This window comes from Petromyzon marinus, chromosome 4 (genome assembly GCF_048934315.1).
Source record: "Petromyzon marinus isolate PM22_M1 ecotype Great Lakes invasive population chromosome 4, UKy_Petmar_22M1.pri1.0, whole genome shotgun sequence".
In the NCBI taxonomy this organism is placed as follows: domain Eukaryota; kingdom Metazoa; phylum Chordata; class Hyperoartia; order Petromyzontiformes; family Petromyzontidae; genus Petromyzon; species Petromyzon marinus.
Genome location: NC_133670.1, coordinates 5,886,297 through 5,906,095, shown reverse-complemented (window position 1 = coordinate 5,906,095; position 19,799 = coordinate 5,886,297). Strand labels below are relative to the sequence as shown.

At 42.6% G+C, this 19,799-nt stretch overlaps 1 protein-coding gene across 2 annotated transcripts in view; it reads left to right on the top strand.

Moving 5' to 3' along the window:
• The window catches only part of LOC116938811 (neuropilin-2-like), a 147,534-nt gene that overhangs the window by 65,084 nt on the left and 62,651 nt on the right, over nt 1–19,799 (top strand). For both annotated transcript variants that reach the window (XM_032946485.2, XM_032946486.2), the window contains exons 5-9: nt 1,869–2,024; nt 5,587–5,756; nt 7,639–7,794; nt 8,805–8,949; nt 13,737–14,083. In XM_032946485.2, the coding sequence (XP_032802376.2) occupies nt 1,869–2,024; nt 5,587–5,756; nt 7,639–7,794; nt 8,805–8,949; nt 13,737–14,083 (974 nt within the window). The remainder of the gene's footprint in view (nt 1–1,868; nt 2,025–5,586; nt 5,757–7,638; nt 7,795–8,804; nt 8,950–13,736; nt 14,084–19,799) is intronic.

Sequence of the window (19,799 nt, the reverse complement as noted above, 5' to 3'; positions counted from 1 at the left end):
TACAGTCCTGAACCGGTGCTGGAAATTCCACATTCCTTTGATAGGGGGTGAGTCTATCCAAAGGATAACCACTTTTGACTGCTGTGTGCCTTGTTCATAGCGTTCATAGCCGGATCAGGGGTTGCCTCAGCCCCATCAAACCTTCGAAAGAGCTAAGAATATGAATGACTGCAGTCACAAAAGCTTTAAATCAAAATTTTTGCACAGGTTGTTTGATGAATAAACCTTCTCCTGTCATGGGACTGTGCAATTTCTACCATTGGCTCAAGGCCAGCAACTTACGTGAGCACTGCCTCAATGCTTGTTTGAGGAGGTAGACACTTTGGCTTTGACCTGTCTTTCGTTTTTTTTGTGACGTACCGGTCACTCAGAACATCACTCATTCATTAATTAGTATGATACTTTACCCAGGAAAGCCTCAAGACACTCTTCCAGGAGGGTCTTGGCAAGCATCCACATTGGGAGCGATGATCGGCCACGTGTGTCCGCGTTTCGATCATTCGCAGCCTTGATTCACCAAACTTGGACCCTCCGACGCCGGCACACAGCGTCCTCCACTCTCTTGTGCGAAAGACGTCACGGGGATTCTCTTTTTTTTTTGTAACGGGGATCCAAATTGTGAAGTGGGACCGCGGCGCGTGTCGTTTGAACGGTGAATGCGCGCACCGCAGCGTTAACCGGGGGGCGACCGCTGGTTACAATCGAACGGCGAACGTCCGCGGCAAGCGGCGAACGCCATCGGCCGCTGGGGCCTCGTCACCGCCCCATCACTTGAGTCACGCACATCGCAGAGGCGTTTCGTTTCTTGTTGTTGTACGGGGGAAATGAAAGGTGTCAGAATGAGAAGGAGCCGACTGACCGAAAAGCCCTGTCACGGTCTCATCTTTTATCGGGGTTTATCTCTGCCAAGACATATGCTGGTCTGCCGTCGTCCGGCAGAGGTTCCGGAAATTACGCTAAAGCCTCTCCTTCCGTTCGGCAATGGTAGAACCATTCGGTGGTGCATTAGAAATAAATGTGAGACAAAGTCTGTGGACAGTGGTTTACTTGCAGTACAACTTCACAAACATTGATGTGTTCACATGTACAGTATATGAGTCTCATTTTAGATTTAATGTCAATTATAATAATGAATTATCAGGGGCTGTATATACTACAGTATATATACATGTTATTGCATGAATGGTCTTATGATGCAAAAAATATATCCTATATATGTACTCTGTATTATTCAAAAAGTAATAAGTATGATTATCTATCAGTACATTTAAATCCAATTGGACAGCTTAATATTTGGCATTTCTTGAAAGCGTGAGCTGTATTGATAGGATTTTTGCCAACGACAATTTATTCTTGATCCCGTGAAAACATTTACTTTTTAAAGCTGCTTTATATGTCACTGTCATCATATATTCACATTTTTCAGAGACCCGTAACAATTGACTGTCATTTTCAAATGCAATAGACTTGAACTTATATATTAAATGCACCATTTATGCAATGCATTCCTAACATTGTGTCTGTCTTATCATTCGTTTCTCTCTCTCTCTGCCATTTTATTTTCTCTGACAACTCTTCCTTATCTTCCCTCCCACTCATTCACTTTTCTTTTGACCTGCCCCTCGGTCTTATCATCTCTATTCCTGGAATGCCTTTCACACCCTCTCTATTTCACTTCAATAACCCTCCTCCAACATTCACCGTCCCTCTTTGAATGTATATCCTTTGCACCCTCTCTGCCATTTCCTCTCTCTTCTGTCTGCTTTTCCCCATCTCATTTTCTCCCCTCTCATTTCCTTGCTCTCTCTCTTTCTCTCTCTTGATTTTCAACTCTCTGCCCATTATAATGTATCCTGCTGCTACCACAGTTGGGCCACTGATTGGCCGTTACTGTGGCAGCAAATCACCAGGGGAGATAAAGTCTGTGTCTGGGATTCTCTCCGTCACCTTTAACACGGATGGCGGCATCGCCAAGGACGGCTTCTCTGCAACATACAGGATGATTCAACGCAAGATTATTGAAAGTAAGTCCCTGATATTTGACATTTAATTCCCCTCCGAACTTTGCACGGCGAACTATGTTTAAGAAAACCATGGCGAGAAAGCAAGTACAGTTTAATTTATTACATCATTAACTTTAATTATAATTTATTATTTTATTGTATGATTTATGTTAATTCTGCGAAATTGTAAATGCATAAATACTGTATATATTTTAAATCAAAGTACCGACAGTGCTTGCTATGTTTTAGTTTACCCATCATGCTGCATCTTTATTCGTATTCAATACACTAACATGTGCATATGTTGCTTCTACCTGATTATACAAAGGGTGTATGCAAAGTGTAACGATGTAGCCAATATAGGTTGTTCGTATCTATCCCAAGTGTACAAACCTAATATATTCCCGCAGTACATTGTTTCTTTAAATAGGAAATTGGCGGCCATTTTTAGAAATCTATTTTTAATTGTGCAGATCGTCATCTCGAGACCTGAATGTTGTAATCATGATCTAACAACAACAACAACGTTAGATCATTATTACTTGGCCGTGGTCCAAGCTCCCATGATGCGTGCATACCGCATGCATGCAGCGCTTGGCTAGCGGGTCACTTCCTTTTGTTTTCCTTCAGACTCGGGCAGCGCTAGAAGCCTATTAAGGCTGGCATCAGCAGGGTTCCCTCAAAGGGAATCAGATGGAGTGGCTCCAGATTATCCTGTGGGGTGTGACCTCCCACGGCTCGGTGTTTGGGAGGCTTCCGAGGGAAGTTTTGTCTATATACAAATGTTTTTGTTGGGTTAGATCGCGTAAGTGTTAATGTGTTGTTAACCCACCACTAGCCGACACAGCCAACCAGTAAGGTTTGTCACGTGAAAAAAAAAACGTGCCAATTAGTTACTACTTCAGCCCACCGGTGTGTTAGAGAGTAAATCCACATCATAATCCACGGAGATTTTGCCAGAATTATGGCAAAATCGCCCGATGATGCTGGATGTAATTACCAGCGATACGTCACGGTATTCAAATTGTAAACACACCGGTAGGCTGAAATAGTAAGCAATTGGAACGGTTTTTTTTTACTTGACAAACCTTACTGGGTGGCTGTGTCGGGTGTTGTGGGGTGACGACGCACGCTTATATTTACGCGATTATAACCCAAAAAACCTGTATTATGAATAATATTTGTCGCGAAAACCTCCGTGTCAAACTGAACGTTTTGTCGTTGGTGCTCTCGAACGTTTACGCGATTGGCCCCAGAGGACCTCTCCTCCAATGATACATTGCACAATATAATCAACAACGTCGTCGTGGAGAACATCAAAGTAACAAAGCGGTTAAGCGGGAAAACACGCCACATTCGCATATCCATCTCTCTGGCATAAAGCGGTGTTTTTGTTTTGTTTACACAACCGTCAGCCCCCACGGCCTTCTGGGAGTGCATAGCTTGAGCAGCATTGAAGCAAATATACACATCACCAAATATAATTTCCAGCATTGAAACCAAAGTAGCCTTCATCATACTCGCATGTGGTCTTTTGGGAGTTATTTTATTATCAAAAACTAAAATATATAAGAGTACCAACACTGAGTGTATTGCATTTACAGTATTCTGCAGCAGCCAGATAGCAAAGCTTTAACAATGTTTAGCCGCTGTGCTTTTTATGACCTTTATATGTTCACGAGGAATATGAAATACATATTAAAATGTATATTTAATTGGTGCTTTAACCTTTGTGGGAGAGAGTAGAGTTGTGACATTTCTATTTGAGATTTGTAATATAGATGGCAGAAAACCTCAGGACTACCTTTAATGAGATCTACGGTGGGTCCAAAAGTGCTGAGATTTTTTTTTATATTAAAGTCACTGACAATATTGAAAGCCAGCATTTTCCAGGGACATTCTGCTAGACGTTGCTGCATACAGAATTGCTATTTTTTGTGTTTTAATAATGTACATTGAATCGTAAATCCGTTGTGGTTTTATATTAGAGAGGTTTTAAAGCGGCCGAATCATTCTGACGTATCAGCCTGGATTGCGTAAATTAAATGTTGGCCAAAATATCTTAAAGTTCAGCAGTTTGAATGTATAGCATACCCGGTCAATGTGTAAATGTGCATGGAAATTCATGCTCTATTCAGTATTTATATAGCAGTGGTGCAGTGGTAAACACACTGCTTTTAGCCCAGTGACCTGAGTTGGATTCCCAGTCAGGGCTAACATCGGTGGTGAATAACTTATGAACACCTTCCGCTTCTACCAGTACTGACCAAGGTGGTGAAGTATCTCAACACCCCCTGCTGCCCCATGAATGCCAATTGTACGGGGGGGTCCTCACTCACCAGCGGGTTTACAAAAGCCTCTAATGTTATTTATATGTTTGATTTTACGTATGCAAATAATTATCATGTTACATCATATACTTTCCTGCGCATATGGTGTGCATGCAAGGCTCCCTCCCTGTAGGTCACCCCACGGTCACTCACCCAACAGTTATAGTGCAGCACGAGAGGTAACCCCACCTGTAGGACTGGAATGCCGTATGCAGTAGAACCCCTCTTAACGACGGCAATTGGTTCCACGGAACCGCTCGTTAAGTGATTTGGTCGTCAAGCGGGCATGGGAAATGCACGTTAAGGGCTTAATTCGTTCCGATGGCATCGAAAGTTACCCTTTTTCACCCGAAAAACGTACTTTACAATATTAAAACAATGGATTTAATACATAAATATGCTAACAACCTTATAAACACATACTATTAAAATAAACATGGTTAATCAATGTTAATTAATATTTAATGTAGCTACAACAGCCCGTCGTTAACAGGGGAATGGTCGGTAAGTGAACACACTGGGCTCTATGGAGGTCTGTCGTTAATCGATTAGTCGTTAACAGGGGTGTTCGTTAAGAGAGGTTCTACTCTACACTATACACACTACTATACACTACACTATACACTACACTTCTATACACTACACCATACATTACACATTGGGCTCTATGGAGGCCCGTCGTTGAGCGATTAGTCACTAACATGGGCGGTCATTAATAAGGGTTCTAGTCGACACTACTATACACTACTATACACTACACTATACACTACACTTCTATACACTGCACTATACACTACACATTGGGCTCTATGGAGGCCCGTTGTTAAGCGATTAGTCGTTAACATGGGTGGTCGTTAAGAAGGGTTCTACTATATTGACTGTTTTGCTCATTCGATAGCTACTGCATGTGCTGAACAACTCGGGGACACTGGATGTACACAAAGGAAGAGATTATTGCGTACCAACAACGGTTGCCTCACATAGCTATTGCAGCTGTGCAATTATTCATTACGGGTTAATTATTTCGAACAACTATTTAGCTCTTTAATACTTTAAGCATTTACAAGGCCAAATGCTTTGGTGCTTGCCATCACTGTGACGAGTGTAAAACGAATGTTTTTTTTTTCATTTGTATCTCCCCTATCTTACTGTCAATGCAGTTATCTGCGTTTTGTGTGGGAACTGTCGCGTTCGTTTGCGTACGCCACGGTGCATTCGAGTCACACTTATTTCCCGTGACCACGTGCATCTAGCGGTGAAGTGCAACCAGCCCCTGGGAATGGAGTCTCTGGAAATACGAGATGAGCAGATCACAGCTTCCTCAATGTACCCCAACAAAGAGTGGATGCCCAAACAGGCTCGGCTCAACAACCCCGTCCACGCATGGACGCCGGCAGCTGACTCCAACAAGGAGTGGATACAGGTTTGGTGTTACGCGTCTGCAGAGCACAAACATCACTCTGCCTGCAGTAACAAAAAAAACAGTCACTTGGTAGTTTCAAACTCCGAACGTGTGGAGGGTAGTGAGAATTCAACGTTCTGTGTGTGGGTTGGGGGGGGGGGCCTCGATTCTAACGCACAATAGCCTTCACTTATATGTCCCCAAATGCCGGGCAGTTTCTCACACCGTGTGTTTGTGTGTCTTTTTTACTACCAAAACACGCTAAAGACGCCCTACATGTCATTGAGGCCATTAGGCTCTTCGCAGAAGCACTCTTAGGCCATCTTAAGAAAAAAAAAACCTTGACCCCCAGATACTGATTTCAGTGGAGCAGTCAAAACCTTTAAAGCCTTCTCTCTAATGTCCCAAATGCAAGGATTACTTTCACACACATCACTCACCTAATTCCTCCTTACTCGGCTCCTGGTCACATTCCGAATGGTCAAAAATAAGCTGAAAGTAAAATATCTTCCTCCACTGAACCACAACTATGTTGGATAAAGTGTTCATTTTTTTGTACCGTTGGTTGGGAATAATGAAGTAAAAATGTGCACATTTACTGCATTGGAACCCTTAGTATCGACATTGCTTGTGTAAAACAATGAGTTTAGTTAAGAAACATAAAGTTGAGGTTTTGTGTAATTTATAAGGCACTGGTAATGAGCTATCACACAGCACAAATTGCCGTAAAATTTGCCGCACGTTTTAATAAAAAATACTTTTTTATATTGTCAACTTAGTCTCGTTTGGCAAAAAATATATACTTCATAGTCTTATTATTGCTGTAGTGTGTAAATTGTAGGCAGTAAACGTTATTACCTGGACCACAGTCAAGTGCTCAACAAGGAAGAGAAACATGCTTGGGAGAAGATTAGTTTTAACTTTGCAAAATAATAAAATACAATGCAGTATATAAACTTTCCAAATAAAACGTATAATGCGAGGAGCATTCCGGAAAAATTGAGAAACAGCATTTAAGGCATTCAAAGCACACAAATATGTATAATTAATTAGCTTTTTCTTCACTTAATTTGGAAACATTCATTTAGAGTATGTGTCTGCTATATATTTCCACGTGATAAGCCACTTCGTTAAGGGGCCGTTCATAAATGACGTCATGCACCTGGGGGGGGGGGGGTCAGACATGTGTGACGATGTGTGACGAGGGGGGTGGGGGTTGAGAAATGTGACGTCACATCAAAATGCGCAACTTTAAATAAATATAGACAACACGTTCTACTTAATTAAATAGACTTTTTAATAAATGTTTTCTCCTACATCAGAATGCATCGCCACATTAAATACGCACGACAATGACAATAGTTTAAAGTTATTTGAAACATGTTTTTTTTTGGGGGGGGGGGCAGAGTTTTGTGACGTCATATTTGAGGGGGGGGTCTGACTTTTTGTGACGCCATGTGACGAGGGGGGGGGGTCAAAAATCGTCCAAAATCGCGTGACGTCATTTATGGACGGCCCCTTAGAATGATAGCTCTGATTGAACATTACTGGATATCTATGAAACCTACTAGACATGTGTGCCAAAAGAGCTTCATAGCTCATCGGATTCCTCCAGTCTAAATACATATTCTGATTGTTCAGCTCAACTCGATACAACTCTGAAAACACAGTTAAAATATATTGGGAGGAAATATATATAGAAATAAAGTAAAAACAACACGAGTGACATTCAATGCAACGATTTTAAATGCAACGAACGTGATAATGCGCATGTGCTTATAGAGATTACGTTTCTCTGTTTTTCATGAAGACTGCCATTTGCAAAGATAATATTTTATTTTAACTCATTTATTTAAATTCCTGTTTTCAGCCCAGTGAACTCTCCTTTTTGTTATCTCAATAGGCTGATCTAGGCTACCTGAAAATCCTGAGTGGAATCGCGACACAGGGCGCCATTTCAAAGGACTCCAAGAAGAGCTACTACGTGACATCATACAAGATGGAAGTCAGCAGCAATGGAGACGATTGGATGATGTTGAAAGAGGGAAGGATGCCCAAGGTACGCAAAGTTTCACACTTCACAGAGCCACATTGTAACAAACTGTTTGTTTTGAAATCTGCTTGCATTATTAAGTCATCTTTCCTTTCATTAACCATAATAATATTAAGAAACTAAAAAACTAAACTTTTCTTTTACCAGGTAAGGCCCACTGAGCTATATATCCCTTTTTCAGAAGCGACCTGGCTATGAAATGATAGCTCAACAAAGTGCCTTATCACGTGGAAATTTATAGCGGCCAGATACTCTAAGCGCATGTTTATAAATGTGGAGGGTGAAACCGGAGGACCCGGTGAAAAATCAACGCGACCATGGGGAGAACATGTACACTCCAAATTTACAGGTGTCAGGGTCGGGATCGAACCCACGACCTCCTGTATACCAGGCGAGGGAGTTAACATCTCGCCATTATTTACAGTCTTATGTAAATCCACTGTTCAATGAAGGCATCTCCATGTCATGCCAGCTATGGGGAGTTCTGCGCATACGATATTTCACCGCACTCTTCAGTGAGTTTTGGTTAAGGGGTGGTGCAGGCTCAGTTCAAATATCAGTCACTACTGGCGTTAGCCATGGCCGGGAATCAAACTGAGGTGCTCAGGTTAATCACACAATGCTGTAGCCACTGTACCACTGATCCCCCCCTGATTACATATGCTATGCTTACATATATGATAAAGAATAAGTACATGTATGCCGGGATCTTAGACATGCACTACCACAAAATAATGAATCTAATTCGTATCTCAATTTAAACTAAAAACATTTTAATTCTACCAGGTAAGGCCCACTGAGCTATGTAGCTCTTTTGTCAGAAACGACCTGACTACAAATGATAGCTCAACGAAGTGGCTTATCGCGTGGAAATTTCTATCAGTCAAATACTCTAAATGCATGTTACTAAATGTGGAGGGGAAACCCGGAGGACCCAGCGGAAAATCAACGTGACCACGGGGAGAACGTGCGAACTCCAACCAGAGTAACTACACCCAGGGCCTAACGCTCCACAGGTCTTCTCGGCCAACTCGGACGCATCCTCGCTGGTGGAGAACAAATTCTCAGAGCCTGTGCTGACGCGGTTTGTGCGCGTGAGGCCCCGGAGCTGGGAGAATGGCATCGCCCTCCGCTTTGAGCTGTACGGATGTCACATCTCTGGTAAGTTGCCCGCGCTGCATTATTACGGCATGCCCTGCTGCTTACCACACCGTGCCATGCCACGGCACACCACGCATCCTGTCGTACGTACCACGACCGTTCTTTGCGTCGGTCGACTGCCGGCTGATGGGCTTTACCACACCTCGAGGGGCCGTGAGGGATATTTGACCACATGCCACCCATGCTGGCCAATGAGAGTTGAAGGTTGGGAGAGTGGAGAACAATGGCGTTTGCTGCGCTGCCCTCTAGTGCCCAGAACACCTGCTGTTACAACTGTTTTCTGTGCGTGACATTCACCCGCCACGTAACTATCCGGGCTCAAGGCTGATTAACCTATATCTGACTAGATCGAGTGTACTCTGATTGAGTTGAGCGTAGGCAGTGCTACATCACGTCACAATGCTGTATTACCTGCCAGCTTGGGAGGAAGGGTGGCGCAGTGGTAATGCTTGCGCCTCACAAAAAGAAGGACCTGGGTTTGATTGCTGACTCGGCCAACTTTCTGAGTGGAGTTTACACGTTATCTCCCTGTTCTGCATGGCTTTCCTCCAGGTTCTCTAGGTTCTCTCCCATAGCTAAGAAACATGCAATGCAGTTGGTGTTGGCCTAACAACCCCCAACGTAGCAGAACCCACGTGAAAAATAGATCTTCGGAATCATGGAATAACGAGGATTGAATTATCTCATGACAAGCCTTGACTGTAAAAGTAGAATCACCTTACCGCATTCCAATCGCACAGGGCAATTAGTGTGGCCATGCCACGGTTAGCAACAAGGGCAGACTTAACGTTCTCGAGCGAGCTCCGAGGCTCACGCTCTCCCAAATCACGCCACAGCTCGACATCGTTCCCGTCTTGCAATTCTCGAACACGCGGCCCAGCCAGAAAGTCTCCACGCTTAAACAAGCTTGCAGTGGAGATCATCTCCATGGGGCTGGTGACATATCTACATTCCCAGGGCAGGGACAACACAGCCGCTGTGCTCGTAGTGCAGCACCTACTGGTGCAGGGACACAACCCCAGATTGCATTTTTCGTCATGCCATGGAAATAAGAAAACATATTTTTTGCTGGAAAATGTTTTCCGTTGTCTGCTAATGACACAAAATGGGCGGTGAATTTTGTGCACATACTAAAGTGGCTTAAACGTGTTTTTTTAAGCAACCTTTTTCTGAATTCCAGCTATCCAAGAGCTGTAAATTTGTTTTACCTGAGTTGAAAGTACCGTACAATAGAACAAGACAGCGGTACTCTCAATGCACGGTATTGCAAGTGTTGCACATGTGGACTTGAGTGGAGAGAGAAAAAAACACCATGGGGAAAGACGATGAAATCATTGCTTACGTGTATTCCGATGACAGTCTCATCCATTCAGGTAGCGCATGTCCAACCCTTGCTACTTTCATTGGCGACTCTGACATGCCATTTGTGAAGATGCCACGGAAAAAAAATTGTCTGCCTAGGTCACATCCCTGTAACCTTCATTTGGCAACTTTTCCATATGAGCGTGTAAATCACGTGCTATATCACTTGAAATGTCTTTGTTGGACCTTCCAGAACTGCTATGACAAGCGCTGTGACTACCGCATTCATAATAAGAAAACAACAACAACAACAACAACATGTGTCTTTGCGAAATGTTAATTTAGTTAACTTACAAACGAACTCTCGAACAAAAAGACAAATGTTTAAACTCAGTTTGGGAAAAATGTTGGCATCGTCATGTTGGCAATGATCAAAAATAAACTGGTTCCTGTAGGGAACGCTCATCCACTATTGGTGCATCCAATCCCGAATTAAAAAGGCAGCTTAAAAGGCTTTAAGCAAAGAGCCTGTCATGCAAACCACCACACAGCTGCCTCATCAATGCCTGCCTCCACTTGAACGGACCCTCTATTGATGGCTCATGCATCGGTCGACCATTAGAGAGCATCAATTTTTCAGCAGCTAAAAACACATGACCAACTGTTTCGGTTGCACCTCATAGCTTGAAGGAGTTCTAATTTGCTGTGCCATCAAAGTCAGAGAAGACGCCATTGCCGGAGCGTTGGGCATATGTTATGGAAGTGTTGAATTGCACACACGTGTGTGTGTGTGCGTGTGCATGTACAGAGACTTGCCAAAAAAAAACATTGACTCTCGGTTTTTTTTTTGTAAGTGAAATTGTTTCCTTTAAACACCCACTCCAAGTTGGGAAAAAACTCGAAATCTGATTTAAGATGCTGCGTGATTATTTCACAATTTGAGGTTCTTTACTTGCCAATGAGAACTCCAAAGGACCTCAAAAGATATGCGCAGGCCAGAACTGTACTGTAATCCACACAATGGTGAATATATATATTTAGGTGGCATGGCACCATAGAAAAACTGAAAGTGCCCTCAATATTGCATACAAAGTAATGATGCCACACATGCATCAGACAATACATCTCATGCTATTTCTCGGGCCGAGATGATACGGGTTTCTTTTACTTTTTCCCCAAAAATATATTCGGCGTCACGTCAGGTGGTGAAGAAATGTCAATTCGGAAACTCTCACAGCTAGCTGTGCACCACCTTGTATCAGATTCGTGTTTTCTTGTTCATGTTTTTTGTTTGTTGCGGTTGCACCCGATTCAAGAGCCGAATGGCTCACAGGGCTATACCAAATAAATGAACTATGAACTATAACTAGATAATAGGCTGATTGGTTGCCACCTGGGGGAAGTTTAAGCCGTGCCCTTCGTGACACTGCATTGGAAATCAACGCTCTGCGCTGACTCAGAATTGGCCGCCTTCTGTGCTGCAAGCGAAGGCTCTGCCATATTTTTATTCCACAGGTGAATCTAGTCCACATATCTTCTATCGTGAATTAAGAAATTTGGCTGAATCCACCTTCGGTTGGTGGTAACCGGTCACGTGGCTCAACGGTCGACGGAGCGGCTTGCAAAACGGAAAGTTGCGAGTTCAAATCCTGGTTGGTGGTTGACTCAACCAATCATCCCACTGGGTATCATAAAATCAGGACCACGATGCCAACGGTGATTGTCCTATGGATAGATTCGCTCCCCCCCCCCCCACCCGTAGGGCTGTAAACAGGGAACAAGCACTGCCTGAATGCTTATTTGAACAAGAAATCATATTTTAGTTGACTTTTTGGGAGTTTAGGTACAGTTTGCAGCAATCATTTCATAATTACACAAGGATAATGAGAGGGCGGGGAAAGGCCAGGCGTATTCGTCCTGCATATCTAAGGATGTGTCATTTGCATAGCAAATCAAAGCATATATTAGAGCTCTGCAATATTATCCTTTTTGGTGGCATTCTAGGTACACTGATGACCATATCATTACACTCTCTGATATAACCTTCTGACATTTTAATTATAATAGTTCTGCACGTTAACGCCTGTTATTTTCTGTTTTCCTTTTCAAGAACGTGGCTCAGTTTTAATTTATGCTGGACGTCAATGTTTTTTTGTGCAATGGCAGCGTTGTTTTTTTTTGTAATGAGCCTCAGGATATGAATGTTATTTTTATTTATTAAACATTGACTTCATAAATGTTCCCCATCTTTCAAGGAATCCAAAACGATCAATACGCAGTAATTCCTAATTCAGTAACACCTTCATTGGAGAGCAAATGAAATTACTACAACGTGAACGAAAAGCATTTTTTTCTTGATGGCCACTTTGAAAAGAACTATTTCATAATGAGGTCAGGGAAATGATCATCATTATAATACATTTCTGCACTAATAAGGGGTACGTTCTGTCTTGTGTTACCTAAGGGTAGATCAAACAACCAGTCTGGATTCGTGTTTTATTGCCCTCCTCACTGCTTAAAGCTGGGCACTATGGATAATTCCTCCAGTGTGAATGGTAACGTTAAAGCAGGGTCTACATTGTCCTTGTTTCAGGCACGAGGCACCACGTAAGGGTTTTGTAATAAAGCAGCAGTATCCGGACGAAACATGATATGGTAGTCTTTATTAACCCAGGTCACCTTGAGCAAACAAAATATTAAATAGGACCATATTTAATGGCACGTAATAATATGCATTATATGATTGTAGTCATTGCAGGAAAATACTGGCATGGGAATGTGGAATTCCCATCTGTCTCAAGGCTGCCAATAGAGATGAGAACTTCCCCATTGCTTGTTGAGCACAGATACACGTTGGGTTTATTCATTTCCATTGGACGTTAAAATTGCTGTTATCAACAAATCTAAAATCTTAGTTAAGATTTCTCAATTGATTGTAATGCCTGCATTTTTCCAATCCTTTCTGCAGAACAAAAATATTGTTGTGTTTGAATCTATGCAACCTTTTCTCACTCTTGTGTATCAGAGAATAGCCATCACAGCTGTCCTATACAACATTAATAGCCATGGCCAGTAATCAAACTCAGGTCAACGGGTGCATAGCGCAGTGCGTGAACCGCTGCACTTCTGCTACTGCCATGACCCATGTAAGTTATTTAAAACAGGACACTGTTACTACACCATGCCGTGCCACACACCGAATCAATTAACAGGACACTTTCGCCAATAAAACTGTGGCCTTAAAACGAAAAATGCATAATAGGCAATGTTTTAGGCAACGCCCCTTCTTCACAGCACGTACATCTTTAGAGAATGACCATATTGCCTGAAACGTCACGTATTATATATTTGCACTTTTCAGGCCGCAGCGATATTGACGAGAGCATCGACTTTTTTCTTATTTGTATTTGTGCACCACAGCCATAAGACGAAGGAGCATAACCATATTCTCCATGTAAGCGGCAAATGATTAATTGTGCCCACAGACTACCCTTGCTCTGGCATGCTGGGAATGCTCTCCGGGAGGATACAAGATGGGCAGCTGCAGTCCTCGTCCCAGCGAGGGCTCAACTGGGCTCCATCGAGTGCGCGGCTGCTCAGCTCCGCGTACGGCTGGGCGCCAATGCCCCCCCACGGGGCGTCCCACCCCGTGGGTGAGTGGCTGCAGGTGGAGCTGGGCGGGCGGCACACCGTCCGCGGCATCATCCTGCAGGGCGCCAAGTCCGGCACCGTTCCGGATAACCGGTTGCACGTGCGCAAGTTCCGCCTGGCCACGAGCCTCGATGGAGAAACCTGGGAAATGATCAGCGAGGACGACTCCGACCTCCCCAAGGTAGACGATGCTCCACTGGTAGTGTTTCTCCCCTGGCCAGGATTGTCCTCCTTTTGAGGTGGCAAGGCGATGCGTTCACGTGAAGCTCTGCCCGCCTCCCGTGCCGTGAGATATTCTTGCCATGACACGTCCTGGTTTTTGTGCCTCAGAGGTGTCAACCCTAACCCGATAGGGTTGCTGGTGACTTAACATAAATTATGCATGTACATAGAAATTATGTCCATGGTTGTCCAGGGCAAGAGACTGCCATCTGCCACAGGAATATTTAATTCCCACGACTGTTTCAGGGCCGTTAATGAAGGTGAGTGCGACACCAAATTTATTTAATTTTGTTACCCGGGTGGAGTTTTACATGTGGGAAGAAATCACATGCCACGTGAAAAAACAAAAAATCTGCACGGCCAAGTGAGGAACCTATTTACTGGACTGCTGTCTTTTGGCCACCATGCAGTTTAGCACGTTGAGAGCCTCATGGTTAATTATGAAATACGTGTAATCCACCAACACTGCCTTCAAATCACGGGATTTATGGGTCAGTCACATTAAACTGTTGGCCACTTTTAGACTTGGATGCACGAAGGTACAGCAAAAGGGAAATAATGGGTAATGCTCAACATTATACAAGATTAAACTTCAACATGCAAGGGGAAGACTGGGGCTTCCACAGTATTGTGACATCTTGACCCTCTTTGTCTTTAAATCACTATCGGTAATATGAACGGTGGAATAATATTTGTTTACACAAAACCCAGTGTCAACGGTGTGGTTGTTTAGTGAATCAAACAACATTTGCTAATTTTTAATTAAATCGGCTGATTCATGTCTAATTAAATCTTTGTTTTTTTATTTGCACTGCACAACGCTTGGCATCCACCAAAAAGATGTCACTTAAAACTAAAACATAATTAAGCATCATTAGGTTATGGTAACAATTACAAGATAGCGTTTTAAAAGGCACAACATTTTCAGCATTTAATAGTTTTTTAGCTCGAAGCAAATGCCCATGTGGACGTAAAATATTCCACTGATGTCATCTTTGACAGTCTATTATGATAAAATATATATTGTATGCTCATGGTTTGTACATTGGCTCTTCTTTAGCAACAAGGCAACTTGTGTGTGTCTTTTTAATGCATACAATATTTTACCTTGGTAATGCATTCATATGGAAAATAGAATTAGCAAGGGTGTGATTAAATTATGATGTCCCAAGAGTTATTATTACTGTACTTGAAATACATATTTCTTTTCTTCAGAAATCATGAGACAACATGGCATTTAAATAGAAACAGGAATGCTGTTTTTTACTTTCATCACTTTAAGTTGTATCAATTTGTGGCTTTCCTTTATGGTGGGTGATGTATGCTCAACAACCACAATGATCTCAAGATTGATGGAAGGAAAACTATTAAACTATTAAAAATATATTTTACCAGGTAAGGCTCACTGAGCTATATAGCTCAATTTCAGAAGTGACATGTCCAGAAATGAAAGCTCAACGAAGTGGCTTATCATGTGGCCATTTATAGCAGCCAAATACTCAAAACGCATGGGGGCAGAACTTGGGTTTTGTGAAACGTTCCGCAACACAAAACCAAAGCGTTATCACGTCCGTTTTCCTGCGCAGTCCAGGGAAATTCTGAGATATTAAGCGAAATATCCCGCATGTTTGCAGAAGAGCGCGTTTGGACAGTGGTTGGTGCTGGCTCATTGAGGTAAAATTGTTCTGTAGTGAGATGAGAGACAGGTAGATTTAGACAAGAATGGGCGATCTCCCACAGAGCGAAGGTTTTGACAGAGGGCCTTGGTTGCTGGAGCTGAGAGCAAGTGAATGGGAATATAGTGAGATCAAAGGCGAAAGGTGCGCAGGCGTGAGACCATGGGGGATGTTGAAGGCTAGAAAGGGGATATTCAAGTTGTCCTGCCATTAAATTACAAGCATCCTTTGCATGCACTTCTATTCAAAGGGCAACAGCTTCTTGTGTTTCTGGGTTTCTAAATGTGCAAAGCCCTCTGATCTTAACAGTAACAGACTTTACCCTGCCTCAAGCATCCATCTCCAACACGAGAATTGACCTCTATATTCTGTCAGAGTGGGTCACGTCATTTCTTGCTGTCAGCGCCCTGCAAAAAAGAATACATCTGTTGACATCTCTCTCTCGCCAATTCTCCTGGGTTATTGCAACGTCACTACCCAATTCAACAACGTCCTCGAATGTCTCCACATTCTATCTTTATACTGACACCTGTGATGAAAGTGCACCGTGCCTTTTTACTACAAATCCGTGCCCTTTCATTTGTGGACATCCCAGCTAAATGCACCACTGCTCGGCATTCAGCTTCGGCGCAGTTTGTCAGGGATGCGTTCGACGTTGGACACATCCCGACAGCTCCGCGTATCTCACCAGTGTTGAATGAATGTGCGCAGGATTTTATCCGAAAAATTAAAACTAATTTCGAGGGTATGAAAACAATGAGATTGTATCCACCTGTTTTTTTGTTATATTAAAATGAGGAATTTCACCAACAACTGAAGAAAACATGTGGTCAACACACGTACCGAATTTTGTTATTTGTTTATTTAGAATTGTTCTTGTGCAAAGGCAAAGATATTAGACAGCTTGCTTAAAGAATGCACCCTGGATAGTGATATTTGTAGATTCACATGCTGATAACACTACTGATGTTACAAAGTCTTGCTACATGGAAGTTGCCGGATACTTTTTCTGCACGCGTTATCAATGCAGCTCGAAAATACTGATTCAGACATGCTCCGATGAGTAAAATACTTCTAAGGCCTGGATTGTCAAATGTCTTTCCGTAATCAAAACCCGCATTGTACCGTACTGATGTTCACAAAATAGAAGTGCGTCACTCTCAAATGTACATTATGCAGGGCTCCTTCCTATGCTGGCCTTGAACCCCGAGGACAAACAACGCTGACTTTCCACAATTCAGTAATCACTGTGTTCTATTGAGCTGGGAGGATTGATGGCCCCGATGTGTGTATACAATGCACATGCAAATGCATTACCGTACACACACCAAATAAATTAAAATGGATAATCGTCAAACCAAGCGCGTTCCCGGCAAATGTGGTAATCGGGAGATTTGACGATGGGTTCGCGAATCGCAGGCACTTGGCTTCAAGATACCAAGGTGTCTCGACGGGGCACTGCTGCCAGGAAGATTGTGACCCTTCTGTGTGTGGTGGCTAACCACAATTTGGTTTCCTCCTACATGTAGCATACCTCTAAATAATATTTGCTATAACATGTAACAGAACCATCGTCAACATGTATATCGTTTAGGCTTTTCGTTGTAAACAGAGGTATCTATTACAAAAAAGGAAACTCTTTTTATTATACCAGGTAAGTCCCACTGAGCTATATAGCTCTTTTTCAGAAGCGACCTGGCCACAAACGATATGTTCAACGAAGTGGCTTATCATGTGGAGATGTATCGCAGCCAAATACTCTAAATGCATGTTTATACATGTGGAGGGAAAAAGCAGAGGACCTGGAGAAAAGTCCACGCGACCACGGGGAGAGCATACAAACTCCGAATAAGGAAGGGTCAGGGTTGGGATGAAACCCACGAACGACCTCTTGTATATCTGGCGAGGTAGTTAACATCTCGCGACCGTGGCACCCTTCCAATATTGTAAGCTATATTTTGGAATTCTTGATTTATTCACATACATTCTAATCAAGTTATCTAACATATTTGTGAATAATCCATTGACACGACCTAAACATATTCAGCTCATATTTATATCTTACCATGTCTTTTTTTTTTTTACGGCTGTTGTATATTTTAATTATTTTCCTTAGTTACGTTCATGTCTCCCTGTGATAATAAAAATGGGAGCATATTGCGAGCTGATGAAAGTGTTGCGATGTGTGACGTGTAATGTGAAGAAATCACCTGGTGATATTTAAACTGTGGGTGGGAGATGCGAGGTGGCAGAGCAGGGAAAGGATAGGGTAGGATTGATAGGCAGGGCCAGTGAGAGGTTATGTTTGAAAGCAGTGCCTCTGTGGCTTCTTCATGCAGTTGTCCCCATTCTTCCATCCCTGCCAGCCATTAGTTAAGTTTTGATTTAAAGCTTTCGTGACTGCAGGGATTCATATTCTTGGTTCTTTCGGTAAAGTCACGTAGAAGGGAAACAATAAAATAACTTTACCGAAAGAACCAAGGATATTAGTTAAGTTGTTATGTGCGGTATTTCTGACTGCAGTGACACCATCAAAGTTTCTGCGAAAGGAATACCCGGCGTTTACCTTGGTCTGCGGCACTGATTTGAACTCAAAATGTCAGCAGTGCAAGGCTCGATACTCCCCCTTGCCTTTTAGGACTACAATAAAGTTAATTGCTTATCCAGGAAAGCTTCACATAGTGGCAAAAAAAATTAGCATGAGGGGACCTGCTTTTTAGATGTTTGGCCAATACAACATTTTTTGGGCATCGTGTGTGTTCGTGGAAGGAAACCAAAGTATGTAGATAATGTGCATGTGTAGTGCTTCAATCACAACCGAAAATACTCACCGGACGTTATGGACACAGGCATGCATGACACGTGCATTCCGGAAGTTTAACAAGGCCCTCTGATTTGCACTTAACGGGCCTGGAAGGTGATTGGTTAGAGGCAAGGAATTGAAGGGATTGTGGAGGAGAAATACAACACGGATAAGAGTGGGATACGGATGATGATTGACAGGGAGAACGGTTGGAATCCGTTCGGAAAAAAATGGAAGGTGATTGGCTGGAGGAAAAAGCGGGACAAGGAACCTTCGGGAAAGGAGCTTGAGGGATATGTAAAGAGGAAGCGAGGGCGTTCGGGATGCTTGAAGTAAAGGGAATCTTTCCCTTTGCAGACTACTGTGTAAGGTGTCACTAGACATGTATACGAGGGGATAATGTTGAGAAAATTAATTCAAGTAAGTAATGCGCTTTCTGTACTGCCTTTCCGCTTAGCTCAAGAGGTTGGGAGTCGCGTGATCATTACAAAATGATTCACCAACCCAACATTGAAAATCCGATAATACAAGCATATGCCAAAATGTCTGGCCTAGCCTCTTGCCATCACCAAGTTACTTGTAATAGTAATTCATAAATGATAAAAAATAAATTTCAACAAATTTAAACCATTGTATGTTAAATGCATGTTTAAATTAAGACCCATCACGCTCAGATGTTTCAGTTGGGCTGTTGTGAAAAATGGGTCTTTTTCATCTATGATCTGCATGCAAAACTAGTTTCAAATCATTTGAAGTTTGTGAATAAACATCTGGAGATATTTGTCGGTGCAGTGTATTGCCAATGCCACAAATGTCCAAATATCTTCCCACATCTTGGCATGCATATGCCCTCTTTAACACTGCCAGAACGGCACGTGGCTTGTTTTGTAAGAAGTTGTTTAAATTGTAATGCATCGTTAGGAATATTGTAAAAAAATTAAGTCAAAGTGTCTCCATACTCAAACAAGCAGTGAGTCCGTGCAGACCATCAGCCAGTGGTGGAAATTCCACACTCCTATGGCAGAGGCCAGTTTTACATAGGACAACCATTTGGGTAATCCACAGGATAAAATATCAGCCCCCTGACCTCTGTAGGTGTACTCCATAAACATCGACTGCATGTACATAATGCTATACTCAGAAATCGAATTATCGTCAATTTTAGATGTGTACAATATTCAAAATAACAATTTTAT